The following is a 21,714-nucleotide window of genomic DNA, read 5'->3' as shown; positions in this document are numbered from 1 at the left end:
CAGAGTAGGCCGGGCTGAGCATACTGGTGTCAAGGGTTACAGGGATTTTTAAAATGGGCAAAGGCTGAAGCAGCAGGGTTGGTCACTTGCCAAGGTGCCCATTCTTACAACCCTGCCCCCAAACTCAGCTGCAGCAGCTGAGGTTGACCTGCCTCTCTGTGTGAAATGGCCCATTTCCTGTAAGTGCCCCGTTCCACCTCCCCACTGCTCTGCCTGACAGGGCACCACAGGAGTCTGCAGAGAAGAATTGGATTCCAAGATGCCAGTGTTCCTCCATCCCCATTTAATGACACAGTGACGCAAGAGCAACAGCACAAGCCGGCCACTGCACACTCATCGTCTCTGTGGTCCTAGGAACACTCCCGTGGTATGGGGCATGGGCAAACACCATTACTGTCATTGCCACTAAAGAGATTAGGGGCCTCAGGGACAGGCCAGATGTCTTGCCCAAGGTCAGGAAGCTGCTTAACATGAAGCCCAAACTTGAACTCAGGGCAATGCTTAATGCCAGAGTCTCCTAAGGGTTGTGCAGCCAACCTTCAAAACTCAAGGCTGCCAGGCCTCCAAGTCCAGAGGGCAGAGCTGTGGTGGCTCTGCTCACTTCCAAGCCTGCAGTGTGTGTCACGCTCTAGCTAGGCACTTGGTAGAGACAGTGTCCTCTCACTTGACTCTTCAGCAGTGGCTGAGGCAGGTGAGTTACCTATGATGTTGTGCCGACAGTGAGGGCAGGTGTGGTGCTGCAGCAGCCAGGGGTCCACGCACTTCCTATGAAACCGGTGAGTACAGGGGATGACCCGCAGCTCCTGGGCAGGAAGAGAGGAGACACAGGTCTGTCTTCAGCCTCACAGGTGTGTCCTCCTGCAGAACTCTGCACACCATGCCAGTGCCCTTCCCAACTTTCCTCCCCACCTCCAGCTAGCGGTCAGCTCAATTCCCTAGAGGCAGGGCCCACCCATGTGTTCTAGGGAGAAGGAAACTGCCAGCAGCCAGCCCCAGCCACAGTCCTCAGTGTTAAGGGAGTGGGAGCATGCAGAGGCAGGCATCTTTTTTGTAGTGTAGGGCATGCACACTTGTACCCTGGTGCCTCCACACAGGGAAGACCAAGGTCTTGTGCTAGTGATGATGGGAGCCCTGGGGGTACGGAGAGAGAGCCAGGTATACCCCAAGATATGCTCCCTCTCTGAGGTGCTGGCTGATCCTGGGTACCCCAAATGGGCATCAGTGGAAAGGAAGACACCTGGGACTCATGACTGATGGGTGGGGCAGCAAAGGGGCAAAGCTCTGCTGTCCCCTCCTGGACCCTGAACCTCATCATGGCAGCACATGGTTGATAAGAAAAGCAGCCTATCTAGAGAGGTGGGGTTACTGGGACAGAACCACCTCCAGAGTTCCTAAGCCCAAGCATCTTCCAAATTTGCTCATGTTACTTTGTCTTTCCATTTTCTGACCCGTCCAGCACAATACTATTCTAGCTCACACCTAACACTGTGCCTGACAAAATGACAAAAGGTCTACCTGGATCTTCTCATGGAACCTTCATGATCACCTGGAATGCTGGTCAGTGTTGGGCTCATGTCACAAGAAAATGAAGTCACTTGCCCAGGATCACAAAGCTAGAATCCACCCAGACTAGGATAAGAACCCAGAGACCATGCGAGAATCTATTATTCTATTCTGCAAAAACTCCATTTCCATCCAACAGTCTATGCAGCAGTGGAACATTTTCAGCAAAGGGGCATCAAATGTCTGAAATTCTCAAGTGGTTTGCTCTCTGACCCCTAAATATGTGTATGTATGCATCTGTCTAGGGAGAGGGAGAGAGCAAATGCAGCAAAATGTTAATCATGGGTGATTCTAGGCAGGTGACATATATCATCTATGGTACTAGTCTTTTCTGAAGGTCTGAAATTTTCTTTCCAAGAGAGACAAGGTCTCACTCTGTTGTCCAGGCCGGCACGCAGTGGTGTAATCATAGCTCACTGCAGCCTTGAATTCCTAGCCTCAAGTGATGCTTTCCCCTCAGCCTCCCAAGTATCTAGGACTACAGGCACCGTACTAGACCTAAAATTCTCAAAAAGCTACAAGAAGAAAAAGTGAGGGATATCAAATCTCTTGTCTCTTTGTAAGTAAAAACACCCAGTCAAGTATCAAGAGTGACTCTAAAAGTTGATATGTGTGACAGGACACGGGGCCCAGTCCTTTCTAGGTCTTGGGCACTCTGCTGACCTGCCTAAGTTTTCCCCACCCAGGACGGGCCTGCCTCTACCATTACCTCTCCGTCAATGTACTTCTCCAGGCAGATGGCACAGTCAGACGTGGAGCTGCTGCTGAGTGTGTCCAGGGCCCCACAGCTCCCCTCCCGGCGTCCCTTGCTCTTAGAGTTGAACTTTCTGGTTTCCATCTTCTCCAGAGCCTGCACGGCCAGCCTGTTCATGGAATTCTGCACAGGAGAATGTGGTCTGTGTGAGGGTCCGGTATGTATGACAGTGGCACTCACCCCAGGGATGTGATACTCGATTCACTGGGTCAGGCAGACACTTCTCACTTCTCTATCATGCCAGAATAGACTTCTGAGAAGTCGCTCAAAGCTCAGGCTGCCACAACACACATTCTCCAGACCCGTGGAGCTTCCACATCAACCTAGACTTTTCCCAAGTGGCAAGACTAGCAGGAGTCTCTCTGATTTGAAGGCAGGGGTCTCCACCAATTACTTAAACCCTGCTGCCTCCTAACTCTGCCAGACCCTGAGTTATCAACCTGTTCTACACCAAGGGTTCCTCCTCTTTCTGTTGAAGTAAGTGGTGACAGTAAATAGACAATGTGTAAGTGCTTAGCACCTGGCAAATAGGCTGTGCTCACAAGCCATCATCATGTTGGGAGTGGTTGCTCAACCCTCACGAGAACTTTGGTGATTCTCTTCTCTACAGATGGCCTGCCAGGATCCAGCATCTCTCCCCTGAGACATGACCCTGCCATACATTTTGGGGTCCAGATCTCTGCTTATCCTCTCACCACCCTCCACCCCTGAGTCTCTCATTCCTACAAGCACAAAGTGATGTGGTGGCTGTAGTGCTATAGCAGCTACTGTTTATCAAGCATCACCTGGAAAGCCTGGTACATTGGGTGGGTCTGGGGTGGGGCCTGAGACTCTGCATTTCTATCAGGCTTCCAGGTGCTGCTGTTGCTGCTGGACCATAGATGGTATCTGAGGGCCAAGGCTCTAGGGTGCCAACTGATGCACTGGGACAGGGAAACATGCCTCTATTGTGCCAGAATAGACTTCTGAGAAAGCACTCAAAACTCAGACTGCCACAGCACATATTTTCTAGACCTGTGGAGTGTATACAACACATATTAACATTGATTTAAACACTTCCTTTGGGCTTGGCACGGTGGCTCACACCGGTAATCCCAGTTGGAAGGCAGAGGCAGGCGGATCACCTGAAGTCAGGAGTTCAAGACCAGCCAGGCCAACATGGTGAAACCCTGTCTCTACTAAAAATACAAAAATTAGCAGGGTGCCTATAATCCCAGCTACTCTGGAGGCTGAGGCACAAGACTAACTTGAACCTGGGACGTGGAGGTTGCAGTGAGCCGAGATTATGCCATTGCACTCCAGCCTGGGTGACAGAGTGAGATCCTGTCTCAAAAAATAAAAAAATAAAAGAAACACTTCCTTCAAAACACTGGCTGGAGACATTCCCAATGCTCAGCCTTTGTAGGACTAGCCCTTTTAGAACAGAGAAGGCACTGGGCTCTATGTTTTTCTTTTTTTTTTTTTTCCTCTTGAGACAGTGTCTCATTCTGTCACCCAGGCTACAGTGCAGTGGTGTGATCATAGCTCACTGCAACCTCTGCCCCCCAGGTTCAAGTGATCCTCCTACCTTAGCCTCCTGAGTAGCTGGGACTACAGGTGCATGTCACCATGCCCAGCTAATTTTTGTAGAGATAGGATTTTGCCATGTTGACCAGGCTGGCATCAAACTCCTGAGCTCAAGTGATCTACTTGCCTTGGCCTCCCAAAGTTCTGGGATTACAGGCATGAGCCACGGTGCCTGGCCTAGTTTGCTCTTATTTTTTTCCATCTTTGGTGTTTGTAGGCCACTGGGAACAGGCTGTGGAGCTCAGAGTCCACAGCTGTGAGGCTCCATGTTACACCATCAAAAAATAAGGTGAGGACAGTCCTGTTTTTCCCCAGTGTTGGGGCAACAGTGGTTATTGCTCACGGGCTACACACAGAGGCAATACCTGACTGCGTCGCTGCTTCAGCTTGATTTTGACAAGGAGGATGAGGCAGACCAAGGAGACTACGACGAAGAAAGCCAGGAAAATCCCCATGTCAAAGTATTCAGTGGGTTGCTGGAATGGAACACAGACACAGTGAGTCACAACCTCTCTCCAGCCTGGTAATCGGCACATGGGCTATCTTGGCTTGGTCAGGATCAAGATGGGGTGACCAGGGTGAGGTTCCCCTCAGTTTGCAGGAAACTCCTGAGGTTCTGCTCAGACGCACATGGTGTGCTCCCTAGGCTCGAGTACTGCCTTCGGTGTGGCTGGGGGAGGCCTGCAGCGATCTCAGCCAGGCCCTCCAAGAGCCAAGGGAACTCTGTTGGTAAAGCCTGGCTCCCTGTGGAATACGGCAAAGTTGGCTGTAACTGGTAAGAAAGGCCCTTCCAAATAAACACAAATAATCACATTTATAGGACAAAAGAGTGAGTGCCATGTTTTGAGGGAACGGTGATTACTAACCATATAATTAATGGTTTACAACAACTCAGAAAATTGTATGCTGCTTCCACAAATATCAGCTTCCACTACAATGAGTCATATTTACCAAAGCGCTCTTTTTTTTTTTCTTTCCTTTAAAATGAAGCCAGCAAGTCAGTTCTGCAAACTCCCTCTAGTTTTAGTTTTTACCTTTTTCCTCATAGCCCACTACCTCCCAAAACCTCGAAGCCACCTTATCTGGGATGTGCACTTGGCCAATGGGAATAGACTTTTGCAAAGTCGATGCTGCATGTATCTGGATATGCCGTGCATGGGAAAGAATCATCCTACACAGGAATGTCCCAGTATTGGTGAGGAGGAAATAATACCAATACAGGGCACCAGCCCAAGGTTCCTGGATTTCTTCAGCCTGAGGTCTGAGCAGAAGAGGCTAGTTAAGAGTTAGTGGCCAGTAGTGTCTCCTACACATACTAAAGAGATGCAGATGCTATTTGTTAGCCGTCAAACTCAATCCCAGTTGAAAGCTAACTTTTCCACACTCAAATTAACTTTCTTCTACAGGAAGAAAGAGGTACTTCCTTCTCTACTGTCTAAGTCAGATGGAAGTACAAAGACACAGGAGGCCAAGTGCTGGGTGCCCCATCCCTACAATCCTCCTCAGTTTGCCTTTCAGAGGGAGATGGGATGGAAAAGGAAAGATGAGAGATCACCAAGAGAGAATGTCAGGTGGAAGAGGCCAGAGACGTCTTAGTACAAAAGCATCTATTTCTGGCAGGATTTTTCAAATTTGCTCTAAAGGACCATGAGTAAAATTTCTCCCTGGCCTTGAGCCCAATAGCTGATCTAAACCTCCAGGAAACTGGGGGTATGCCAACATTTTAGACAGAGAAAGGAATGAAAGTCCAGAGCCCAAGGGAAATGAAGGGACAGGTAGTGGCAGAGAAGGCCCAGAGCGTGGGTCAAACAGTGTGGAGGCTCACTCGAGGAGGGCGGTGCTGGATCCTTGCTCGAGCTACTTTCTGCTTGTTGACGATGTTCATCAGCTTAATGGCATCTGCACCCTTCACATACACCACCGGCCTCTTGAGAGGGTCTTCCGAGCCCTGGTTCAGCTAAGGAAGAAGAGAGGGCCCTGGTTAAAAGGTGTGCTTACTTCGAAAAGCAGTAGAGAGAAGGAAAGGCTGCAGGGAGGGAACACTGAATACCTGTCTGGAATCCTCCAACTCTTCCAACATTACATCCTTGGAGTTTCCAGAGGAGCAAGGCTGAGAATGACATTTGTTTTGGGATGAACTGGGCAAGCGGAAGGCCCAGAAAGGTCTTAGAAAATGCCCCCTATGCCCCAATCCCTGGCTCTTAACCTCTCCCACTATATCTCCCTTGGAGATTATGTCCAAATGTGGACATCTAACTTCAGAAGACAAGAGCAAATACCCTGAGATGAGAGTGACATGACCAGGACAAGCCAAGTTCACTAAAGGAAGTGCTTTTCTCAGGGAGGCTGCAGCGTTGGCATAGCCTGAGGAGTTTACCTGGTCAATAGCTTCTGGGTTTTCAGACACATCAAAGATGACTGCAGTGGCTCCCCGCTGTACTGCTCGCTTAGCCTGCCAGAGTAAAAAAGAGCAGGTTGACCCTCTGGTCCTCTTACCTTTCCAGAGCTGGCCTTTGCAATCAGGCCTGTAATCAAATGCAGAATCTGACAGTTACCAACTTATGTGACTTCAGGCACATTACCTCACTTTCCTAACCCTCAATTTTCCCATTTATAAAGAAGGGGACTGATGATTAGAGTTAACAACAGTATATAGGCCGGGTGTGGTGGCTCAAGCCTGTAATCCCAGCACTTTGGGAGGCCAAGGCGGGTGGATCACAAGGTCAAGAGATTGAGGCCATCCTGGTCAACATGGTGAAACTCCGTCTCTACTAAAAATACAAAAAATTAGCTGGGCATGGTGGCGCGAGCCTGTAATCCCAGCTACTCAGGAGGCTGAGGCAGGAGAATTGCCTGAACCCAGGAGGTGGAGGTTGCAGTGAGCTGAGATTGTGCCATTGCACTCCAGCCTGAGTAACAAGAGCGAAACTCTGTCTCAAAAAAAAAAAAAAAGTATATAGTTTCAAATAGCTAAAAGGAGGACATTTCCAACACAAAGAAATGATAAATGTTTGAGAAAATAGATATGCTAATTCCCCTGATCTGATCACTATACCTTGTATTTATCGAAATATCACTATGTACCCCATGAATATGTAAAATTATTATGTCGATTTAAAAACTTTTTTTTTAAAAGAGGACAATTTCACCTACCTTGTATGGTTTTGTGAGGTCAGATGACTTGGAATAGGGGAAAATATGGCTGGGTGCAGTGGCTCACACCTGTAATCCCAGCACTTTGGGAGGCTGAGGCAGGCGGATCATGAGGTCAGGAGTTCAAGACTAGCCTGGCCAACATGGCAAAACCCTATAAAATATTTAATAAATATTTTATATTTATTAAAAATATAAAAACTAGCAGGGTGTGGTGGTGCATGCCTGTAGTCCCAGCTACTTGGGAGGTTGAGGCAGGAGAATTGCTTGAACCCAGGAGATGGAGCTTGCAGTGAGCCGAGACAGTGCCATTGCACCCTAGCCTGGGTGACAGAGTGAGACTCTGTCTCCAAAAAAAAAAAAAAAAAAAAAAAAGAATAGGAGAAAATACATAATTGAAATTAATTACTTAACAAACTTTTGTATTCCTATCCAGCCCAAATACTGAAAACAACCTACACATCAACAACCTGCCCAGTCAGTATAGAGGTATTGGTTTCAGTATTTCCTGTTTCAGAGCCACTGGCAACCAAAGCAAATGCCTTTGGCCTATCTCATGTGGTTCCTTCTTCCTTCCCCTGTCACCCAGTTAGAATATATTGAATATTTCTGAATGAGTCTCAAAATGGCTAATTTTAATAAGTGACATAAGCTGAAGACCTCTGGAGACACTGTCTATGGTGAGAGCTATAAAAAATAATTATAAATGGGGTTTTGAAGCAGTTGGCTGCCAGACCTGGATACACATCAGAAGCCACTTGGGAAGTTTGTAAAGCTGATTTCCTGGCTCAGACCACAGAGACTGATTGAGCAGGGCTGGAGTCAGGCCCAGGAAACTGAGTTCTGTATGCTTTCTGGGGGATTCAGATGATTCAACCACTTGGGCAACTACTGATCAGAGAGATGAGATTAGAATGTTTTAGGAACAAATGAGAAGTGATGGGATTCTTTTTGGGGGAGGTTGGGGGAGGATTCCTTTCCATCCCAAAGAACCTTCTAATTCCATGTTCAGCTAAGGGGACAGCAAGGTTGAAGCTGTGGAAAAGCAAGACTCAAGACATAGCCTGGCTGGAGTTTGAGACCAGTCTAGGCAACATAGCGATACCCAATCTCTAAAAAATTAGCCGGGTGTGACAGGGCACACCTGTAGTCTCAGCTACTCCGGAGGCTGAGGCAAGAGGTTTGACTGAGCCCAAGAGGTAGAGGCTGAGTTGTGATTGTGCCACTTCATTCTAGCCTGGGTGACAGAGCGAGATCCTGTCTCTACAAAATACATACATACATACATACCCACTCTGGCTTTCAGGAGCCTAAATCTTGTTAGGGAAGTAAGACACTTCTAATGTGTGTATGTATAGAGGGCAAAACCACGAAAGATGGGCAAATGATGGCTAGTGCTTAGAGATCAATAGAGTTACTATCGGCCAGAGTGCTTGAGAAATCAAATTAAAATTGCTTTCAATAGGAATAATCACTCTACATTGACGTGCGGTGAGAATGCAATGTTGCCCAGAACACAGCTAGACCAATTGCTCCACTGGCCCACTAGAGGGCAGTCTCACCCCATAGCTTTTACAACAAACCAATTGCTTCCAAACAGTAGCAAAAGCAACTTCAGTAAAATCTTCAGTATACTGCAAGTTCCTTGGCAGTTTAAGAAGTTCTGGCACTCTGGACAATCTGTCCTTGTCTTGTAGGGGACTCTTTTTTTTTTTTTGAAGGGAGATTCAATGCATTTAAAGTCTCTGCCGATTTGTCCACCACACCATTTCATCACCAAATTGCTAGACTAGGAGTCAGGTGTGAATCGTGGGAGCTATTCCTGCCCCTGCCACTGGCATGCTGCTAACAGTGGACAAGTCACTGAATCCCTTTCAGCCTTAGTTTCCCCATCTGCTTAAAAAAAAAAAAAAAAGCGGGGTGGGTGGGAGGATGCCCAGGTACAGTGGCTTATGCCTATAATCCCAGCACAGCACTTTGGGAGGCTGAGGCAGGTGGATAACCCGAGGTCAGGAGTTTCAGACCAGCCTGGCCAACATGGAGAAACCCTGTCTCTACTAAAAATACAGAAAATCAGCCGGATGTGGTGGCACGTGCCTGTACTCCCAGCTACTCAGGAGGCTGAGGCAGGAAAATCTCTTGAGCCTGGGAGGCGGAGGTTGCAGTGAGCCAAGATCACCCACTCCAGTTTGGGTGACACAGTGAGACTCTGTCTCAAAAAAAAAAGGGTGGGGGAGGGTTGGGGAGGCCACCTATATTATGATTAGGGGTCCCTTCCAAATTCCCAGTTTTGGCCACTCAACTGAGAAGCAGTGGGCTGTCAGAGCAACTCAGAACTGCAATGGCCCTGTCACCCTCCTCCAGGAAGAGAGGATGCTGATGACACAGCTGAGAAAGTGTGAGGTCAGAGTGGCATCACCTTCCTCCACCATACAGCCATCTTTCTATCAGAGATGAGCTTTCGCTTTGCCACCCAGGTGGGAGTAGCGTGGTCATAGCTCACTGCAGCCTCAAATTCCTGGGCTCAAATGATCCTCCTGCCTTAGGCTCCTGAGTAGCTGGGACTTCAGGTGCATGCTACCATGCCAGGCAATTTTTTTTTTTTTTTTTTTTTTTTTTTTAGAAATAAGGTCTGTGTTGCCCAGGTTGGTCTTAAGCTCCTAGGCTCAAGTGATCCTCCCATCCCAGACTCTCAAAGTGCTGAGATTTTAAGCATGAGCCACCGTGCTGGCTATCCATACAGCTCTTTAGGGACACAGACTCCGCTGCCTGAGGCCAATGGTTCATAGATGCCAGAGTTAATGTAATTGTAAATAGATGCTGGTGTTTTCCGCTTAGGTGGTATCCCAGGCTTTTTCATAAATTCCTTCTCCAGACATAGAAGGGCCCTGAGGAAAAGCACTAAAAATGAGGAAATAAACAGGCCCTCTCATTCCTTTATTTGGCTTTCATTCCACAATCAAGCACATCAAACAGCGCCCTCAGGGAACGTGCAATTCAGATAAGTCCGGATCAGGAGCATGGTACCTGTGCTTTGATGCGGGTGCACCTGGAGAGTGTAATGGCCGTGGGATGAAAGGCTGCAGGATCTGGGGTAGGGAATGCCTTCCCAGGAGAGGCAGGCCTCATGGAAGCCACTTAGCCACATGGCCTTTTAAAATTTCAGGCTTCCCTGCTCCACCAGAATGTGGAGGTCTCAAGGATCATGAAGCATGATCCAGTTGAGAGACACAAAAGACATTTTTCACAAAATCTAGGACATTGTGGTATGTTTTCTGGTTTTTACAGTGAAGAGGGCAGGCTAATAATAAGGCAGCTGGTTGCAGCTGCATGTGGCCATAATACCAGCTACTAGGGAGGCTGAGGCGGGAGGATCACCTGAGCCCAGGAGTTTGAACCTGTCTCAAATGTGTGTGTGCATGTATGTACATATATATATCTCTAAGGTGCTTAAATTCCATTTACTGCTTGACTTCCAATACAACCAGGCTAATGCATGGGATCTAAGGACACATATCTTGTTTAAGAACATGTTTCACTCGCACAGATGATTTACTTTTAAAATTATATTTAATGTAAACTACTATTTAAATAAGTTTGTATTTCCTGCACATACTAGGACTGGAGAGGAGGGGAGCAAAGAAGATCCTATTGAGAACTTGCCTGTCAGAACCAGCTTAGGATTTACAATAGGCCATGAATAACCCATATTTAGAAAAGGATACCTTTATTATACTGTTCTGAAAGGAGATTTAAAAAAATACAGACCAGGTGCAGTGGCTCATGCCTGTAATCTCAGCACTTTCGGAGGCCGAGGCAGGAGGATTGCTTGAAGCCAAGAGTTCAAGACTAGCCTGGGCAATACAGCAAGACCATCTCCACAAAAAAGTTAAAAACTAGCCAGGCTTGGTGGCATTCACCTGTAGTCCCAGCTACTTGGTGGGCTGAAGTGGACTGCTTGAGCCCAGGAGGTTGAAGCTGCAGTGAGCCATGATTGTGCCACTGCACTCTAGCCTGAGTGACAGAGCAAGACCCTGTCTTTAAAAAAAAAAAAAAAAAAAATAGACACAGGCTGAACATGGTGGCTCATGCCTGTGATCCCAGCACTTTGGGAGGCTGAGGTGGGTGGATCATGAGGTCAGGAGATCGAGACCATCCTGGCCAACATGGTGAAACCCCGTCTCTATTAAAAATACAAAAATTAGCTGGGCATGGTGGCGCACACTTGTAGTTCCAGCTACTCGGGAGGCTGAGGCAGGAGAATTGCTTGAACCTGGGAGGCAGAGGTTGCAGTGATCTGAGATTGCGCCACTGCACTCCAGCCTGGCTACAGAGCGAGACTCCATCTCAAAAAAAAAAAAAAAAAAAAGAAAGAAACACACATCCCTTCTCCCTTTAAAAAAAACAAACAAACAAACCAGAAACAGAACATTACTTGGTCATACTTTGCCCCTTGCCCTGTATTTTCAGTTTAAAAACTGATGAGGCATATTCCTTGAACCAATCACTCTCTTAGATCATTCATCCTTTTACTTACTCAAGCATGGACCAGATTATTTCAAAACAAACCTAGACCCTAGTTAGGAGTTCACAGTCTTGTGACCACCAGAAATCCTATCTTTAGGATCTTTAAGTCACATACTTAAAGTCCAAAACTCTGAATATGGGGGCCTTTCAAAGAAAGGATGGTAAAGATGCCGCGTGGTGAATATGGTTGCATGAACGTCACCGGTAAACTGGCCCGTAGCTGGAGAGGGCCGTTATCCCTACACTGCACAGACTGGAGTGCAAGATTAAGATAAGGGCATGACAGCAGTACACAGGTGGGAAGTTTTGGCAAGGCCTCCCAGAAGCAGCCAAAGGCCTTGTCTTGCTGACCTGTGTGTGCCCTTCCCCTTATCCTCACCCACAAGGGTATCTTCACATCCTTCATCACCTTTGCTACTTCCATCCTTGCTCAGGCCAGGGCATGTTGGCACCAGCCAGCAGGTGATCAGAAACCCAGTGTAGAATGCTGAATAAAGGTTGCCATGGTCCCTTATTTACCTTCCCAGGGCTGCAGGACCCGAGACTAGACAATGTCTAGCCACTGAGACAAGTAGCAAAAGAGTTTGCTTGAGCCCTTAAAATACACTTGCAAAGTACAAAATTCAACCTCTGGAAGACAGGGCCCTACTGTGCTTGGCACTTACCATTCCTATGGTTATTCAGTAAACATTTATTATAAATGAAAGTCTGCCTGGTACCATACTTGGGTGACTACTGATAATAAGAAAGTGCTCCCCAACTGTGAATGTGATGTGGTTTTCTTATAAAGATGTGCTTTTATTAGTAAGATTGAGTCTAGAAGGTCAGAATGCAAATATACCAATAATGATGAGAACTGTCCCATTACCACTTTGTGGGTGGGAAAACGCAAAGCCTAGAGCCGATCACTTACCAGGAATTCCACTCAGGAATGGACTTGGCATCCTTCCCAGTGTGGGTAGTTACACCCAGACTTGGTTTGGGGCTTGGACCTGCCCCCATACCTATTCCCTGGAGTCTCTGGGGTACAGATTCCATTTTTCACCTGTTTACCTGTTCCTTTGTCAAGCTCTTGGATGTGATATTGCTAATGCCTACCCTTTATTGTAGGAAAACTCTGACAGAATACAAATTAACAGGAAATAACCCAAAAGTTGACTAAAAACCTCATTTGTCCCACATTCCTGACCACAGCATAACCAAGTAAGTTGGACTGCTAGCACTCACATGAAGACGTGTCTTCAACTTCTTACAGAAAGTTGCAGACTTCTGGGAGCCCCAAGCAGACTTTTTTGTCTCTACATTTTTGCATTTGCCTATACAATTTTGTATTCTAGCTTTTTTATTTATCATAAATGTCTAAGTTATTAAAAATTCTTTGTAAATATTGTAAATGGCTGTGATTTTTTTTCTAAACTCTACACATGTATTTCTGATATTTGATTTGTTCCAGTTTTCTGAATTTTAATTAATACTATATTGGTTTTTTGATTGATTAATTAATACATTTGAATAGATATTGGTTTTCATTTCTAGTTTCCACAGGACATAGGCCCTGTGCTAATGAATACAGAGATTATTAAGAATCTCAATAAAATCCACATTGAATTTTTTTTTTTTTTTTTTTTTTTTTTGAGATGGAGTTTCGCTCTTGTTACCCAGGCTGGAGTGCAATGGCGCGATCTCGGCTCACTGCAACCTCCGCCTCCTGAATTCAAGCAATTCTCCTACCTCAGCCTCCTGAGTAGCTGGGACTACAGGTGCGCGCCACCATGCCCAGCTAATTTTTTATATTTTTAGTAGAGACGGGGTTTCACCTTGTTGACCAGGATGGTCTCGATCTCTTGACCTTGTGATCCACCCACCTCGGCCTCCCAAAGTGGTGATTACAGGCGTAAGCCACCGCTCCCGGCCATTCCACATCGAATTTTAACGTCCCTCCTTACATACCCATCCAACTTTTATTTATCTGCATAAATGACAAGATAGACAGATTGGCATACACAATGCAGGTAAATTTGTCAACAGATTTAACTTCTGGGTTAGGTGGCCTGTTGATGAGCTGGGTGGGAGGGAGAAATAAGTCAGTTTGAGAATAACTCTCAAGATGATGATACTTCACAGGCAGAAAGACACTTTAGAATGAACCAGAATGAGTTTATCGTATTAATACAAATATTACTAATCCTTCAATGTCAAGTTCCTGTGCAGCCTTTTCCATAAAACTAATGGTGCTTCTCCTCAGCCAAAGGAAAGGTAAGACACCTCTCTCTGAGCTCTAATATCTTAGGGTTTCTCTTCTGTTGTTTACCACTCCTGTGATGCATTTCCCCTGAAAATACGATCATCTTTAGAATTTCTGCTATTTATAAGGGTAATATGTGTGTGATATGAAAAATTTAAAACAACTCAGAAGGCCGGGCGTGGTGGCTCAAACCTGTAATCCCAGCATTTTGGGAGGCCGAGGCGGGTGGATCACGAGGTCAAAAGATTGAGACCATCCTGGTCAACATGGTGAAACCCCGTCTCTACTAAAAATACAAAAAAATTAGCTGGGCATGGTGGCGCGTGCCTGTAATACCAGCCACTCAGGAGGCTGAGGCAGGAGAATTGCCTGAACCCAGGAGGCGGAGGTTACGGTGAGCCGAGATCGCACCATTGCACTCCAGCCTGGGTAACAAGAGCGAAACTCCATCTCAAAAAAAGACACAAACAAACAAAAAACAACTCAGAAATTGAAAGCAAAAAATAATCTGTTACCCCTTATATCCCAGCCTTTTAACATAACAGTGTGGTTTATATCCTCCATTTTTTTAAACCCATATCTTGACAACAATAAAATGCATATGTATTACAGACACACACACACACAAACACAAACCAAAATGTACTTTAAAATATGCTGGATGAGTACCTATACTCCCAGTTACTTGGGAGGCTAAGGAGGATTGCTTGAGCCCAGGAGCTTGAGGCCAGCCTGGGCAACATAGACCCCATCTGTTTAAAAAAATTTTTGAATAAATACATTGGACATATGCTGTTCTGTTCTCTATTCCCCCTTAACAATTTACTCAACAATATTTATATACATTGATGTGGGGAAATGTTCATTCTTCCTGTCATCTATACATATCATTCCATTATATGGTTATTCATTGCTCCTGTCAGAGCTCCTGACAGGCATGTAGTGGATTTCTACGTTTTCTCTGTTATAAACAGTACTGTATTTATTTCTTGTATTCATATTCTGGTGGCATCTGTCCTCAAAATAGCCACAAGTGGTCCTGCTGAGTCAAAAGGTATAGAGTCCTATATATAAATGCCTTGCCTAGATGCCAGGCATACCCTTGGAGACTAACAGAAACTTCCAGGAGCCAGGAGGGAGGCCTTACTGACCACATTGGTACGCCCCATGAAGCCTAACATGGCTGGGTGTGTTGGCTCACACCTGTAATCCCAGCACTTTGGGAGTCTGAAGTGGTAGGATCGCTTGAGGCCAGGAGTTTGAGACCAGCCTGGCCAATACAGCAAGACTCTAAAAAAAAAAAAAAAGCCTAACAAAGTAGAATGGCCTGGGGATGGTTCATACTCAAATTAACACAGTCGAATTCTATTTGCATTAACCATTTATTAATTTAGTTGTTTCACAACTTACTAACTGGTTGCTATGTGTTTTAGACCCTGGGACCTCATATAGTAGCAAGAAGCAAGCATGGTCACAGACCCCTGTCCTCACCAAGCTCACACCCTGCTCGTGGTGCTAGTAGAGCCCTCTCTGAAGAGGCCAGGAAAGTAATAAGGAAGAGCATATGCATTTAGTTCCAAGGGCAAATGGGTAAGAAATTAAGAACATGGGTTCATTTGCCTCATATCTCTATAGCAGCATTGCCCAAAGTGCATCTAAGGGGAATGATTTTCCTGGTCAGCATCCTTTGAGAAATGCTGCAGATTCCAGAGCTGTCCCTGACATTTACATCATTAATATTCTAGAGGCTCCTATTTTACCCAGCATCTTAGGATTTTTTTGGACACAAATCCTATTTGCAGCAACTCCTGTTAACACTCTCCCTTCCATGGAGCAGGCTTTAGGACTCAGTGTTTCATGACACGGGGTATGCCAAGGTGAGAGGAGTATCATCCCCTTAGCCCACTCCCCCTCACATTAACTCACAGGTAGAAGGCTAAAGCATGTGACCGAAGACCTACATTTTGATTTGGAAACCAATTACTAAATGGCATAGGCATCCATAATTTCAACGAGATGGTTACCAGTATGGAAACAGTCAAGTATACATTTCTACTTGACAACTGAAGAGGGCCAGCTGTGTGCCAGGCATCCCAAGGAAGACATAAGCCAGGACCTTCTGGAACTGTCATAACACACTTGCTGCTGTCCTGGGTGAAGAGATCTTGCTTAGCAAGCAGCAGCATGAAGACACTGAGGTCTCTTCCTTTCTCATCCAAGTGAGTGTTCAGTCGGGGCTCTTCTCTGACAGAGTTACACATAAGCAGTGTGACGGAAGGGGGCAGAAACCATGCTCATGGAGAATCTGAAATGGCATCAGAGTCGCAGGGCTTGGCTCTCAGGACTTGGCATCAGTATTCTGCTTCAGTTTGGGTCCCCAAGTTACTTCTGCAGCTATTCCCAGAGCAGAGCACATTGTCCCAGCCATCTGTGAGTCATTTCTTGCTCAGGTAGATGTGGGTGCAAGGCGTCTTGCCATGGGCCTGCTCTTCATACAATCCTTACTTCCCTACAACCTGGGCTCCCTCCTCAAGGAGGTACCCTATCTCCTCCATTCTCCCACCCACAGGTCCAAGTCAAAACTGCAGCCTTTGCCTTTTCACCTATGCCCAATGGCTTACCACATTTTGCTGATTCTGGCTTCTCAAATCCATCTATCATTTTTGTTCATCCCCACTGTTGCCACCCTGTCCAGGATACCAGATTTCTCACATGAATCCCAACAACATTCTCCTCTGGGAGCTCCTGAACCCAGCCCATCTTGCACTGCCCCCGCATCCTCCCCAGCACGGTCTGTATGCAGTAGCAGAGGGACTGATCTCAATCATGGATCTGACCCGCACCATCCTTCTCCAATGACTGTGCTGTAATTAGGGACAACACTTGAACTCCTAAGTCAAACTAGACTGAGGTTCTTTTTTTTTTTGAGATGGAGTCTGCTTTGTCGCCCAGCCTGGAGTGCAGTGGTACAATCTCAGCTCACTGCAGTCTCCACCTCCCAGGTTCAAGCAATTCTCCTGCTTCAGCCTCCAGAGTAGCTGGGATTAAATGTGTCCATGCCTGGCTAATTCTTTGTATTTCTTTATTTATTTTGAGATGGAGTTTTGCTCTTGTTGCCCAGGCTGGATTGCAATGGCATGATGTCAGCTCATCGAAACCTCTGCCTCCTGGGTTCCAGTGATTCTCCTGCTTCAGCCTCCCGAGTAGCTGGGATTATAGGTGTGTGCCACCACGCCCAGCTAACTTTGTATTTTCAGTAGAGACAAGGTTTCTCCCTGGTGGTCAGGCTGGTCTTGAACTCCTGACCTCAGGTGATCCACCTACCTTGGCCTCCCAAAGTGCTAAGATTACAGGCATGTCCATGGCAGCCGGACTAATTTTTTGTATTTTTAGTAGAGATGGGGTTTTGCCATGTTGGCCAGTCTGGTCTTGAACTACTGAACTCAGGTGATCCACCCACCTCGGCCTCCCAAAGTACTGGGATTACAGGCGTGAGCCACCACACCCAGCCTAGATTGAGCTGCATTTAGTTCTCTTCAAATTCCCAAATTCGGTGGCCTAATTTGGGGCAACCAGAGACCAACCATGAGTAGCACATTACCCTCCCCCACCCCACACATGGGGCTCATCTTTATTGCGTCTCTCTTTCTGCTCAGGTGTTATTCCCTCAGGCATCAGTGCCCAGTGGCCTTATGCTGTGCTCTGCCACTGTGGCACTTATGATGTCACACTGTCATTGTTTACTTTAAATGCCTCCTTCACTAAAGGGCAGCCAGTGTGTCAGACTTCTTTCCTGCTGAATTCCCAGAACCCAGCAAAAGGCCTGGCCCAGGGTAAATGGCCAATAAATGTTTGTTGATTAACCTAAAAGATCAGCTTTTGCCCTAGGGGTTAGCATCAAACAATCTGGGCCGTCCTCCTGAAAGCACTGATTCCAGCTCACTGCAGGCCACCTGTCTCCTCCGTCTGACTCTTGAGAAAGGCCTGCTTTCTACCAAGTCTTCTTGGAACACAACGTTCTTCACACTTTAGATTCTCAGAATTCAGTTTCTTATTACTGGTACCATCTTCTGCTGTAGCATTTTCTGACAGCCTTTTTACTGGTTGTCAGTTCAAATGCGGACATCGTGTCTCTTCTGGCCAACCTCGACCCCTGGCACTAAAAGTGGCTTGGCCTTGTTGCAGATCTGTACCAGGTCCCAGGCCCCCGTGTGAGCTCATCTTTAGATATCAAAGCTCTCAGAAAACAAGCCCAACCACTTGTAGCGTTTGTTCCTTCCATTCAGCAGGAATGGGGGCCTCCCTTAGCACCTCTACCAAAAGAAAGCTGGCCAGATGACTACGCTTGGCCATGTCCACAAGAACAGGCTGCATAGAGACGTGAATTTTTACAGCTTCCTTCCATTATCACTAGGGGGCCTTGACTTTCCTCCAGCCTAAAAGACTGATGGAGTCCAACCTGCAACCTTTGGAGAGATACGACCACACCATACAGGGGCCCAACCCCAGGAAAGTACAGGTTTGGCCGCCTTCCCCACCTGGTATGAAGCTCTGGAGCTTGGCTCTCTGGGTGAACTGGTAGCAAATTCTACCACCGCTTCAAAATCTCCAACTCAGTGGCACCCTAATTTGGGGTAACAAGAGACCCAACCAAGCATAGGCTTGAGAGACACAGCCATCTAAGGCCGGAGCCTGGAACATGTCACTGCTGAAATGCAAGGCGGCAGGAACCAGCCCTGTTTCTGTTGCCACCACTGCCGGGCCTGCTCCTGTGGTCAGGGAGGGGAAAAGGGCGGTTAACACGATGGAGAGCACCCAGCTGGTACGAGGGACTAGCCACGCCTGACGCCCACAGGTCCCTCTTGGCAGGTCCTACCCCATCCAGAGAGCCCAGGCTCTTTGAGTCCTGTTATACCCCTCCCTCTGAAGGCCGCTAAGTGGATTTTAAATCCTCACTCCTCACTTTTTCCTTTCCTCCTCCTCCAGTTCTTCACTTGGTAGTGACCACCCAGGCACCAGGCTCTTGAACATTCTGGTCAGCTGCTGTTCTCTGAAGCATGAGTCACTGCATGACACAGGACATTCTCGCTGGGCAAGGGGGCTCCCAACGTCTGTCTCACCAAGGGCCCTGTTTTCCGACAGAAACTTTTCATTCCATAGGAAATGAGGTCACACACCAGAGCACACGGGTAACCAGTGAGAAAATCCTGGTGCCAGGAAGGGGGGGTGGTAGAAGTGGGGAGGCAAACTAGACCCTAACACTTAGGAACCACCAGGGGGAATCACCTGCGACTCTTGGGTCATTTGTACTAGGATGGGGGTGGGGAGGGTGGAGGAAAGGGGCGCACACAGCTTAAAAAAATAATCTGGTTTCTTTTAAAGTATATACAACCTACATGATTTTACTAAGTCAAACTTGCAGGGCATTTGGCTAGCTTATTTTCACGACTTGGAGCCCCTTAATCTAAGTCCTACAGGAGACCAACACACAAGAGGTAAAGGAGGAGGGGGAGGCGGGAGGCCAGGGCTGCCCTGCAGGATTCAGGCCGCGGGGACTGGGACGTGAGGGTGGGTGGCGCAGTGCTGCCCGCTCCACCCACCGGCTCCTCGCTCCGGGACTTGGCTGCAGCCCGGCCTGACCTTCCAGGTTTCCCTGGCAGGAGATCAAAGTGCTGAAGCCACAAACACAGCTCAGAACTCGAGGCCCTCCGGCCAACATCCCCCCATCCCGCGGCTCCTCCCCGCGCCAGGAGCCTTCCTCCTCCCCCCTCCTGCACCGCCCCGCAGGGTCCCTCCTCCCCTACAGCAGCACTGCTTCCCCCTCCCCCGAACCCCCAACCCAGCGGGCCAGGACTTTGAAGGCGGGCTGCCATCCGGCCTTCTCCGACCCGGGAAAGTGCCCTCCTCGCCACTAGCCGCGCCCCTCCCCACCGGGAGAAGATATTTCTCGCCGTAATTAAAGTCATTAAGCCTCCAAAGGCTCCCGTCGGCTGCAGGTTCGGAGTTCCGGAACGAAGATGAGGCATTTTAAGTCCTAGTTAAGATTATGCTGATCTATTTAGGAGACATGTAGCAGCGAGAATTCAGCGGTTAAGTTAGTGGTTACGGCTGTCTAAGTTTAAACAGTGTTACTTATTCTCAAAATATGTAGCAGCCCCACTTAATTTCTCCTAATTAAAGGAACCCGACTGAAGAGGCTGGAGTCCGCGGCCGTATCGCGGCGCCATTGCACAGGTTGGTACTCTTTTCACAATCAGACACTAGTGGGTGTCAAACGGAAATGTATTTCCCTAGATCTTAATCTTAAACATGGACGTTTAGGCCAGTTCCAAGAAACACAAAGATCCTCTTTAACACCTGTCAAGGAGCACCAAAAACCCAGGAAAGCCTGTCCACACCCTCCTGTTCCATCGAGACTGTGGGGTGAAAGGTATTATGGAAAAGCTGCAGTTGGGTTGTTTCATTACCTGTCTATGCCTGGAAGATAAGCTTCTGGAAGAATCTGGAAGCCGTTATCTTGGCTGTTTCCAGAAGTCCCACTTCAGGCCAAATCTTATATAGTCAGCAACTAGAAACTTCAAAAAGGACCACCCCCCTTCAATGCATATGGCAACTAATTAATATAAACAACTGTTAATTAGGTGGCAGCATCAGGCTTAACGAGCAACAACAGTGCCTGCAAAGTCTGGACACCCTACAGTCTCTCTTTGAAGGATGAGAGGTGGCCGGCAGGCTCTCTCTGAAGGCTGAGTTCCTCACAGGGCAGTTGTGCTTCTCAACCTTGTCTCACTGAGGAAGCAACTGGGGAAATTAAAGGAAAAAACAAACTCATGCCCAGGACCTACCCCTAGAGATGATGATTTGATCTATGTGAATGAAACCCCAGCAGCAATATTTTTAAAGGAGTTCCGCAGTTATTTTAATATTTAGGCAGAGCAGAGAACCACTAATCTAAGCTAAAATCGCACACAGCCTCTGGTATGACTGTCCAATGCACATGCTAAAACTCCTCTCCTGATTCGGTTGGACTGATGGAGACCTAGAGGCCACCTAACCAACACCCTCTGGCAACACTTACAATGAGGCAAGGGAAGGTGTTAGAAAACTGCTGAATCAGGTGGTAAACTCATTGAAAAGGCAAAAAGATTATTTTGGTTACACAATTTTCTTCTTTTTATGAAGAGGAAAGTAATTTGGATGAAAGCATTTTTGCATGCTAGAAGCAGGCTTGTCCTTGCTCCTCGCAGGACAAGGGACAAGGACTAGCAAACCAGTAAATAAAATATATTGTACTCTTCTATCTTGACACATGCACCTTCAAACTTGAAACACAGGTTCCAGGCAAGCTTTCTAACTCCTTGGAGCTCCTCACCAGAGCGTGTCAGTGTGGAGAAAGCTGACCCCCTGGCCCACCCTGCACTTTGAGGGGTTTGTACACATGCAGGTGAACACCCCAGGTTTTGAAGCCAAGCTGTGTCTACATCCTTGGGAAGATAGGCATGCTGCCAGTGCACAGTGCCTCCAGGAGGATGGTCCTAGAAGAGGGTCTGTAAGTGCTGGAAACCACCACAAGATCATTTTAAGGGAGTTTAGGGTTGCTGGGAATGGTTTAGATGGGGGCTTCCCCTTGGGCTCCTCACTCTGTGGCCAGAAGGTTTAAAAGGGGGGCCTTAAAGCATGGCTCCCCTTGCTTGGTCATGGAGCGGTATTGAGACTCCAAAAGGGAAGGTAAGGAAAGTGCTTATTCATGTGCCAGGCAAGGCACCGAGTGCTTTCAAATGGTACTGAATTTGCAGAGCAAGTCTGCAAGGGAGGTGATGTTGATCCCCATTTTACAGCTGGTGGCTCAAAGGTTACATAACTTGCCTATGGTCACTCAGCCACAAAGTGAAGATCTGACATTTGA

At 47.3% G+C, this 21,714-nt stretch overlaps 1 protein-coding gene across 8 annotated transcripts in view; it reads right to left on the bottom strand.

Moving 5' to 3' along the window:
• ZNRF3 (zinc and ring finger 3) overlaps positions 1-21,714 on the bottom strand; it is a 241,112-nt gene that overhangs the window by 7,582 nt on the left and 211,816 nt on the right. For all 8 annotated transcript variants that reach the window (XM_078337232.1, XM_054245692.2, XM_035268382.2 and 5 more), the window contains 5 exons: positions 6,261-6,335; positions 5,709-5,840; positions 4,249-4,359; positions 2,273-2,440; positions 701-803 (listed from right to left, as the gene is read on the bottom strand). In XM_078337232.1, the coding sequence (XP_078193358.1) occupies positions 701-803; positions 2,273-2,440; positions 4,249-4,359; positions 5,709-5,840; positions 6,261-6,335 (589 nt within the window). The remainder of the gene's footprint in view (positions 1-700; positions 804-2,272; positions 2,441-4,248; positions 4,360-5,708; positions 5,841-6,260; positions 6,336-21,714) is intronic.

The sequence above is a fragment of the Callithrix jacchus genome, chromosome 1, assembly GCF_049354715.1.
Source record: "Callithrix jacchus isolate 240 chromosome 1, calJac240_pri, whole genome shotgun sequence".
NCBI lineage: Eukaryota > Metazoa > Chordata > Mammalia > Primates > Cebidae > Callithrix > Callithrix jacchus.
This window is presented reverse-complemented; position numbering and strand designations above follow the sequence as displayed.